This window comes from Hippocampus comes, unplaced genomic scaffold (genome assembly GCF_001891065.2).
Source record: "Hippocampus comes isolate QL1 unplaced genomic scaffold, H_comes_QL1_v1.1 scaffold345, whole genome shotgun sequence".
Lineage (NCBI taxonomy): Eukaryota > Metazoa > Chordata > Actinopteri > Syngnathiformes > Syngnathidae > Hippocampus > Hippocampus comes.
The window spans coordinates 986,768-997,429 of NW_017805538.1; the positions used below are offsets into that span (position 1 = coordinate 986,768).

General features: G+C 40.6%; 1 protein-coding gene across 2 annotated transcripts in view; it reads left to right on the forward strand.

Annotated features, from left to right (window-relative positions):
• The first annotated feature begins 1,126 nt into the window (after positions 1–1,126).
• Positions 1,127–10,662, forward strand: part of pard3ba (par-3 family cell polarity regulator beta a) — a 147,955-nt gene continuing 138,419 nt past the window's right edge. Inside the window, exon 1 of one of the 2 annotated variants that reach the window (XM_019878478.1) lies at positions 1,127–1,586. In XM_019878478.1, the coding sequence (XP_019734037.1) occupies positions 1,470–1,586 (117 nt within the window). In that variant the 5' untranslated portion in view covers positions 1,127–1,469. The remainder of the gene's footprint in view (positions 1,587–10,662) is intronic. The other variant, XM_019878479.1, reaches the window with a different exon arrangement.

The following is a 10,662-nucleotide window of genomic DNA, read 5'->3' on the forward strand; positions in this document are numbered from 1 at the left end:
TGATACTTTTCAGTTTCATGTGAAATATTTATGTAGGTCATTTTCTCTACAACACCAAAAACTGTAGTTCTGGTCTATTTAATTTAACTTGATATTTTATCGGTCAAGAAAGTTACATTAAATAGAGGAGATTAACGATAACATCCGCAACTATGGTCCACTAAATATTCAGTTACGTTAATAGCAAAACAGAATTCTCAGTGCATTAGTCCAGCACAGTAATACTGTATTGCAGTGGTAATTGGAAAAAAATATCCAAAGATTTTACAGTCAACAATTAAGTGTTTTTTTAAGTCCCAATTACAAACTTAAAAAATGTGATTTTTCTTTTCAATAGGCTAAACCCAACTGAAGTAGTGATGCTTTAGTTTCGCTACTTTTGTCATATTATTGTTGCTCAGAATCATGTCGAATTATTGTAGTTTGAAACTTTTTCTGTGCTCCCCTACACAGAGTGTGTTAAAAGATGAAGTGTGTGTCTTGTGCTGGGAGAGAGTATCTGCTTATTTCATCTGGTAAGTTAGTTAATTGTGTATTGAACATACAATACAATAACGAATTGACAAAAGGCAAGCAAAAGTTACAAAAGGAAAAATAAAAAAAGTAAGTAAAACAAACATCATCACCGTTATATGCTCAAAGGAGTAGGAAGAAGTATACAATTTATCTAGTCCTACCCCGGTACACTTTTGAACATGCGACGAATAGGCTATTCAATTTGAACACGTTCACTTACCATTCTAAATAAAGATATCATCATGCCAAAGTAAGTAAAGTCTTGATGTTATTTTTTAGTGCTACACTATTATTCGTTCTTCTACAAGTACAGTCCGTTTTTTTCTGGGTTATAGACAATATTACGGGAAGCATCGTCACCTTATAATAATGACCCACGTCATATTTTGACGTATTATGATTAGTATTTTTGCCTAAACATCTCCGAAGGATGCTGGCCACCACAACCAGCTCCTTATTTAAACAGATTATTCAATTATACCCCTGCAATGACTTTATTTATGAATATAATACAATCGCCTTTTTTTCAGTTTGAAAACAGCGTGACTTGAGCCATTCTTTTCGGAAGGTGTCGATAAGTGGTGATGTGACTGGCGCAGTTAAGTCCTCACGCGATGATTTCCTGCAGCGCCTGAGCCGCTGTGATTTCTTCCGGGTTTGAGACTTGTTTGTTTTGATTGGGTGTATCGGCCCAACATGACAGAACGTGTGCAGCTGTGACCGCGTTTGTGATCCGCACGCGGCGAGGCGGCTGACGGGACGATGTTTCGTGTGCACTTCAACACTTGTGCGGCCCGGTGAAAGCGGCGAAGGGACTCGTAGGGTTGAATCTATCCGGACTCGAGACACCTGTTGCTTCACTTTGGACGCGGAAGGAACACAGGCTGGCCCTCCAACGGACGTTTTCCATCCCCTGTATCTGATATTTCCAAGAGTACATTTGTTTCGCAACTATGAAGGTCACGGTGACTTTTGGGGACACAGCCGTGGTGGTTCCGTGTAAACCCGAATGGACTGTCCGGGATTTAATCGACCAGTCCACGCGAAGATACCGTAGGATTTTTGATCAGGTAAACACTCCTTAATGTTCAATTTCAAAACACGCACAGGCACACACGTTAACTTGTTTTACATCGTGTGTGAGTGACAGAGAGAGAGAGTGCCGAAGTGGCAGGAAAAAATATGAATTCCTCTCATTCTCTACATTTTAACCAACGATGATTAGTTACGTCATATGTCACGTGACATGTAACGTTCAAAAACCGGAAGTTTCCTGTGAAACCGGAGACTGTCATTTATGAATTTATGCAAGACAACTACCATATCAAACTTTTTAAAATTTATTTTTTATTAACACTTACATGATTAGAAGGCAATCAACAAAAAAATGGGGCACTTTCATATGTCAGTACAACATAGTTTACATGCAAAAATAAGTAAGAGTACACCCTTTTTCCAGACATTGCAAATCATTTGTGATAATACTTGCTATTATAAGGACTCGAATTTTGTGTTTATGTTACTTTTCCATTTCAGTTGTCATATTTACCACTCACATTTCATTAAATGCTTAGAAAATAGTTTTCGAAAAGTAGAAGAAAGTACTTTGTGAAATACATCATTTGAGTCACCGGGCAAAAGCTGCATGTAAACGTGGGAATCATCTTCTTCTGCATCTATTGACACACTTGGTAATCATACGTTTATTTGTTTTCATTCTGGATGTTACAGAACATGAGTAAAGGGTATGTCTGTCATACGAGCGAAATATTTACAAACATTCAGTATAGTGGAACCTCTTCAGATGCAGCACATTAACTCTCATAAACTTAATTAAAGGGAAAGTCAAGTCAAACGTTTTCTTGACAAAAAAATGATCGAGGTGAAACTGGTAAACACAGTAGTCTAATTAATACTATGTTTGTGGAATATGAATCGAGCTGAAAAATCCACCTGTTTTTATCCATTTCGGTGGGCTGTTATTTTGCCTTGTAGTACCTCTTGCTGAATATGACATCACAGAAGCCATTTCTCAATTTACGTTCTTGTCTCTTCTTATGCCCTTGTGGTCTCGTGAAACACCATCAGTCCTGGCCCAAGTGCTGTTCCCATTGAAAGTACGAATAGACCTAGAATGCCTGGAATACCTGGGTGTTGTTCTTGTTAGTTAGCTTCACCCAAGGATGCAATATGATGGAGCAGGGATCTTAAATCCTGTTCAGATTGTCAGCAAGGTCTGCAGAAGCTGGATAACGATCGTGATCATTGGAATCAGATGTGAGAGCAGATAGATTTGGAAAAAAATCCCAAAAACCAGCCTTTGTGGAACAGGATTCAAGACCTCTGTTGTAAAGGCTTGGCGAGGCAAATATCCTGAGAAGCATTTCGCGCTACTATAACACAAATACATCAGAAACGGAGTCGGGGATAAGTTAACAAGTACACAGCCATTCCAATGTACAAAGAGACTCGCGTTCCTCGGAAAAACATTGTCGCACATGCTCTTTGTAAGAATGTTCTTGGCAAGTTCACGTGACTGCACTCTGTGTTCTTACTATTGAGTAATGGCCATTGCCTAAAGCGCTCAGCTTATGACCATCACAGCTCACCTACTTTCTGGGTTTCGAACTAATTTAGTTTATTAAACGGCGACCAAGTAAGCTATGTGTCAAGCATGGTGTTCATTTTTATTGGTAACGCGTGCCCAATAAAAATATATACATTTTTTTCACACAAGTTGCATGCACTATTTCTTCAGTGTATTCTTGCACATGAGTCAGCAAGATATGAAAGATGCACAGTTCACCTGCAGACATTTCATATTTTGCGAAGCGAACAGGTAATAAGTTGTGGCGTCCACGAGAGATGTAACGATAACAGCATGTGCTTTCTACTGTCTTTGTAATTAAGTTATAGTTTTATTGTTTGTCATTGTATGAATTATTTTTGCTGCATGGTGGTTGTTTTAAAGTGCCCTCTAAATACGGCTGAGTTGAGTTGAGAATATTAAATTGCCAAGATGTCGTTGTCGTGATGTCACGATATTAAGAGCACCACATCTGTTGAATAGGCACCGTATAGAGGTCAAGGGTTGATATATATATATATAATTATTATTATTATTATTATTATTATTATATTATTATATACCCTATATAGGGTATATATATACATATCTATATGTATATATGTATATATACATATATACTGTGTATATATGTATATACATACATATACATATATATGTATATGTGTGTATACAGGTACAGATGACGACTGACAGAACCCTTTCTACGATGGAACTTTCCTGTACGACTGAGAGCCTCCACAAGCATCGAATTCACACCAACACTCATTGGGATTTGATCCCACACTGCCTGGATGGAAGTTAAGGGAATTAACTGTTACACCTTTAATATAACTAAAACACTAAATAGAAAAAGAAAAAAAGAAAATCTATCAGCAATTGCCAAGGTCTTGCGTCTCATCAATAGTCTGGCTTTTGTGTTTTTAGAAAATTGACCTCCAAATTGGATGACTTTTGGGGCATTGCACGATGAGTAGTTCCACTGCATCTGCACTTCAGGGAAGGTCATTTGCATTCTAGAAAATACAGAAAGAACCAGTTTTAGTTTCTACATATTTCCAAAGAGTGTCTGATATCTTAATAATGAGGTTTCTCACATGTCCTTTACTTAGTCAGCATAGTTTGTGGCGTTACTGTACATAGTCTGCTGATATGTGTTTGGCCTAATGTGGATGCGAGAAGCCCTGGCTGTCAACTTGGACAATAGCTTCCCCTTAAAAGCTCTGATATCTCAGTGGGCAGGTGGAAGTTGACTGTTTAATGGCCTCCTGTGTGGCTGCAGTCACGGATGTGTGCGGCAGACAGACGTCTTTGTCCTCTGAGTGACGGGGGATTAGAATTGGTGACAAGCTGCGCTCTTATCATCTGGCTGCTTGGCTTCATCCTGCCTCTGTGGCCTTTCTATCGGCAAGTGGCGGGGTAACAAACGCATTGAGACTCACTCACACACACACACACACACACACACACACACACACACACACACACACACACACACACACACACACACACACACTGAGCTTCTCACTGACAGCCCACTCAGCCCACTGGCCCCAGTTGAGTCCGAAGAAGTCTCAATGTGAATGTGTGATTAGCTTACACTCGGGGCCTCGACCCTCCTTTAACGGGCTTGTTAATTAACCGCCATGGTTGCTGACTCAACAGCCTGTGGCCTCTTGCTAGTAGTAATAGAAGCAGATGATCATGAGGACAGTGTGGCTCTGTCAACAATGTCCACTTCCAGCCGCGTAAACTCCACATCCTTCAGACAACGTCAGAAAGCTGGTCTTAATCACTGAAACTGGGCTAATTTCTGGCGATGCTACGAGGCACATGGACCTTTTAATGAGATATTTACTTCAGCAGGAGCTTGGCTGAGACTCTTTCGAAGTTTTGATTTCCTCCTAAGCTGACAAAGCCACAAACTCGCAACAGTGCTCTTGCTATTAGCACGGTACGCTTTAGTCTTCTTTGCAAGACCATGATTCCATGTGAGGAATTCAGTTTTTTCCCCTTGCTGCGTCTTGGTCTAGCGGCAACATGTTCACGACACACTCAGTGTTGAATAACTTCAGATTTGTTCTAGTCGACGTGAAGGTGATAATAGTTGAGTCGACGTTGATCAGTTCTCAACCTTTTCTTCAATGATGTGCCCCCTGTGACATCTTTTTTCAGCCAAGTACCCCCGAATCAGTGCAAATCATTTTTGGATTAAAAATAAATAAATAAATAAAACATAATAATAATAATAATAATAATAATAATAATAATAATGAGAGATTCAACCCTTTCATGCACCCTGTAACCTGATAATATGATGAGCTACCCACTGTAGTAACCGCTGTCCCTGAAAGGGTTAAAACTGTGTGCTGTGCCATCGGCAAATCATTAAACTTTGGAACTTAATTCGTAGTGGTATCTACAATGATTTGGAAATTAAAAGGTAGAACTAAAAAAAAAAAAAGGGGCGGGAAAGAATTGATGAACTTATTTACACATACAGATTTGTGACATAAATGTAATTATCAACATAAAATGTCCTCCTCCGGAATCATATTACAGATCTGTTCTGAAAGATAAGCCATTAACCTCACTTAAAATGACAGCGGCAACTGCCCCCCCCCCCCCACGACCCCAAACAAAACAAAACAAAACAAAAACCCACATCTATCTATTAATCATTAAAAATAAGACTGACAACATTACCAACACTGAACATGGGGTACGCTTCACTGAGGATCTTTTGTCATTCTTGATGGCAAGGAGGCACCTGCTGTGCTCAAGATTTTTTTTTTTTTTTTTTTGCATTGGTGCTACTTTTGAAACATATTTTAAAACTCACGTGCCAACTGAAGTGCCTTCATGTATCCCCCAGGGTATGCATATCCCCATTTGAGAACCACTGGATTAGTTGATGATGTGATTGATATTTTTCTTAACTTGGTCTGCGCACAAATGCAAAAAAAAAAAGAAAGAAAAAAATGAATGGTCCCCTGGTCGGTGTTCCTTGCTGCCCGCCGGCTTCTGCCTCTCGATTGCTGTCCCGAACATGCACACCCCATCCCTCGACTCATTCATCCAATCACCCACCCCAAGGAATTTTCTTGTTTGTTTGTGGATGTAATGTTTGCATACAGTGAAATATGAAGCGGGATTTCACGGCTGTCACACAGTGTATGTCAGCACCCTTTGTTGGTGAAGGTCTGAGACTCAGGCAGTTGACAACAGACCAGTTACGTGTTTGTACATGCGGGAGTACAGGAAGAGCCGCTGTCCACGATGTCATTGTCTCTCTGATCATTGATGTTATTCGAAGCAAGAAACGTCACAGCTACCAGCATGTTTAAAATTTGTACACAGTATTTACATATTTGAGACAAAGATTACAACAGTACACTTACTTACTTAAATCTTTCATTTTAAAACCTTATACAGTTATGAACCTTAATCAACGTTGCCTTCTGAGAGAGGCGAAGAGGCTTGTGTTGTTGGCATAGAAGAAGGCTCTCACTTGACTCGTACAGGCTTGAGGTTCACTCTGAGACTCTTTTGCTCGAGGCGCTGACGGTGCAGCTGAGGTTTTTAAATTGGAGAAAAAACTTGGTGATGGATAGTGCCGTGACGTTCCTCTTGTCTTCTTATTAGTTGAAATAGGTTTGAGGTTTCTTTTTTATTAGACCATGGTCCGAGCTGACATTTTCGGCCATCTCTACAGCCTTCGCCTGAGCTGTCATGGCTTCCTTGAATTTGTGTCTAAGAAAAACTGCTGACCAGGTTGGGAAACCTTCCAAATAAGGCTATCCGGTCAAGGTTGCGAACCAACTCCATTCTGCCACTGTTAAAGCAATGTGTTTCTGTTGATGGTGCCATCTCTGACGAGCAGGCTTCCACGCTCCCACACAGCTGAGATGCATTGCTTCGGCGGCGGCAAGGTATTGGATGGAGCGCAGCTTGATATCAGAAAAAGTTATCGTGAGCACAACACTAAGATACAGTATGTGAGACAGTCAACAGACTGCCGATGATGCACTCGTTCTCCCATTGGTCGACATCGCGCCGGGATCCGTTCACGCGCCTTGAGTTGGGATGTCCAAAGCCTCTGAATCACATCAGCTCTTTGTTCGGCATGCAAGCAAACCTGCTCTCTTGCGCATCAACATGAGACAACGCGTGATTCCGCCACATGGCTGCCGATCACGGCTGTGTCCTTTTAATCAATGTTTTAAAATTAATTTGGGACAAAAAACATGCGGAACACTGAAACCACAAAACTTGAAGTGCGAAATGGTGAGGGATCACTGTCTTGTCTGTGTTAAGCGACTGATGTGTCAACTAGCGTTAGGACCTTTGCAGATGAGCACTTTGTGCCGTGCGGCTTCCAGGATGGATTGCGAGCCAATATGGTCTTCCTTGTTGTTCTTGTGGATTTATACTTGCTTGGGGTGTGTGAGGGTGGGTCTGTGGATAACCCCAGCCCCCAACCGTCTGAAGTGACAGAGTTCAGAAAGTGGCTAAACAATGCGACTGTAGGTTGCCGCTGAACACTTTTTTTTTTTTTTTTGTCATCGTCCTACCCTGTTTAATTAGCAGGAAATGGGATTGAAACATTTTCTCTTTCAAGGTGCAACAACTGGCATTCTTACATTGTTTAAGTCTGTAACTGTCATAGAAAGTGGAGTTGCACAACCAGCCACCATGTAAACCAAACACCGGTTCTGGGTCATTGTTCATACCATCCGCAGACAGCTTGCCAAAATGTTTGCAGCTCATTCACATTTTTAGAATACTGGTGCCGACTACTCTTGCTCTCGTAAATCACTATTGCTAGATTTGTTGATGGTGAACATAGTGTAGTGAGAGTGTTCCTGTCCAACCTGGGGGAAAAAAAAAAAACTGTACCTGTTAACTCTCATGCGGGATGTCTTTAGCAGCGTCGGCACTTGTTTATACTGCGGATATCGTGGGAATCCAAATAGTTGAGGTCTTGAACCCCATCCCATGGAAAATCTGCTGGAATTTGAAATGAGGCGGTTATGGCAAGCGAACCATCCACCATTGCCTTTCAGGTCATTCCATGCCAAGCGGATTTTGGTTTTAATGAATGTGAATGTCACTCACTACTGGGTATATCTTCACAATAATAATAATAATAATACATTTTATTTATAAGCGCCTTTCAAGACACCCAAGGACACTTTACAAAAACAAAAAACACAGAACAATGCGGGTTGAGCAGCGGCAGCCAAAACGCGCCAGCGTTCACTCAACCCAACAGCTATTGTTGGAAAAGGAATTCAAGGAATCTGCATTCATTTCAAAAATTGGTGCGTATTTGAATGTGATGTTTTCATTTTGACCTTGAAATTGACCTCGTGGCTCACGTGACCTTTACACACTTTTTCATGAAATGTAATCTCTCTGCGCCCCAACCTTCTAAATGACTGCAGATTCCTGGTTGAACTTCCTTTGCAACAATCGCTCTCTGATGAAGATTAACCCAGTAGCCCGCAGCTATTAAAGGTTTCAGAGGCAGGCGGCCACTCCCCTTTTTGTCAACCATATTAAAATTCGGTGGACCGTAACTCAGGTTGAACTAAACGTTGAGATTCAGTGCTGTGCCTGCAACTTTTCATTAAAATCTAAATCTACTTGGTTAAATTTTTCAGATTTTTGTGAGTGATGATTTGGCATGGAATGACCCTGGACCTGGATCATCATGTTCAGAGTCACGGAGCTGAAGCCTATCCCAGCTGACCATGGGCGAATGTCAGACTACATCCTGGACTGCTCACTAGTCAGTCACAATAGCAAACAAACCCTAAACACGAGTGAATTCACCTCGTTGCTGGTGAGGAGGAGGACATAGTCTGGTGTCTGGCTCTGCAGCACGTTTGTAGCAATCATAAAAGCAGCAAGTACGAAATGCAATTGTCCTGAAAGCGTTGAAGAATTTTGAGCGTGCACTACCGGTTGAAAGTGAAATTCTTGGTTGACTTTGAAGAAACCACTAGCTTTGTTAATTGTGATGAGCCATTTGTATTTGACTAAATTTAGTAATTTTGCAAATCGATTAGAATTGTATTTGTATGGTTTATTTTAAGGTAGCCATTACTGTGATCTGATTGATTCAAGTATCCTCCACTATCCAAATCCTTTTATTTCTCATGTTATAAGAAGAGCTCTGGACACAGAGGGGGATTGACGATGAGGAACGTCAGATGAACATTCTCTTAAACCCCTCCATAAATTTGTCAGTCTCTCTTTGAAGCATCATGGCGTGATACCATTTCATCATGAGGTGCTTGGCAGGAGGATGGCGTCGGACTACCTAGGGTTGCCCAAATAAGACTGTTGCGAATCAGCAAACGGGCAATCACCTGCTTTCTTGGCGGAAAATCACGCCTGACATTTCTTTTTGTGCCATTGCTGCATGTGAGCTGCAAAGCTGCGCTTGCTCAATCCCAAGTACACGCCTGAGACAAATGAGTGGCACAAGAATGTCACCCGTCAGGTTTGACCGGTTTGTTCTGTGATGTGCTCATGCTTTGCCCTAATGTTGTTGCCGCAGATGCAAGTTACCATGTACTGTACTGCTGTACTGGGGTGGCCACAACACAATCGGCACAATTTGAATAATCCACTAGACCGCAACCAAAAAACAAAACAAAACAAAACAGTATTCATTTGCAAAGAAAATAATGCTCAATAATTAAACAGTTTTTTGTGTCATTCAAAATGGAACATTCTTTGTGAATGGATCTCATTTCATTGTGCTGTTGCACCTCATGAAAAGTCGAGTTTGCGCAGAAATTAATCATAAAATAAATCTTCAATAAGGTTGAAGAAAATGCATTTGTCAGTGCATTTGCACATTGATTAGAGGTTTTTAAAAATATATATATAACCAGGAAAAGCATTGTAGCCTGCTTGGTGTCTCATCCCTTACAGGGTGTGTATGTTTTGAACAAGGATTGTGATAATGAAACAAGCTCGGAATTTGACCGCTGGCACTCCACCCACATAACTGAAGAACTGGATTTTTTTTTCTTTTCTGTACAGCTCTTGTAGTGCTTTAAAACAGTGGCCCTCAAACATTTTACAATTAACTTCCACCTAAACATTCTTTGCTTTCCATGTACCACCATCATGGCCAGCATTAAAATACATTCATTCGTTCAGTAGGTCTAAGAGTTCATTAAAAAAAAAAAAAAAAATAATAATAATAAGTGGTTTTATTATTGATAGCCTTTTCAACAGTTTGCATAGTTTCTTTAATAGTGCACTGAAATAAGGCCTCTCACACTAATTATTGACATCACTTATTGTTTGATAAATAAATTGGACACAATACATTCTTCCAGACTTAATAAATTGCCATTTACAGTACGTGTGTGTTTATTTATCCACCAATCAATCTTCCGTAATGCTGCTTCTATTCCTCTCTGGGTTGTCAGTAAACTTGCTCGCCGCTCTGCGAGGCTGGATGCACGCATGCATGCATGTACACACACACACACACACACACACACACACACACACACACACACACACACACACAC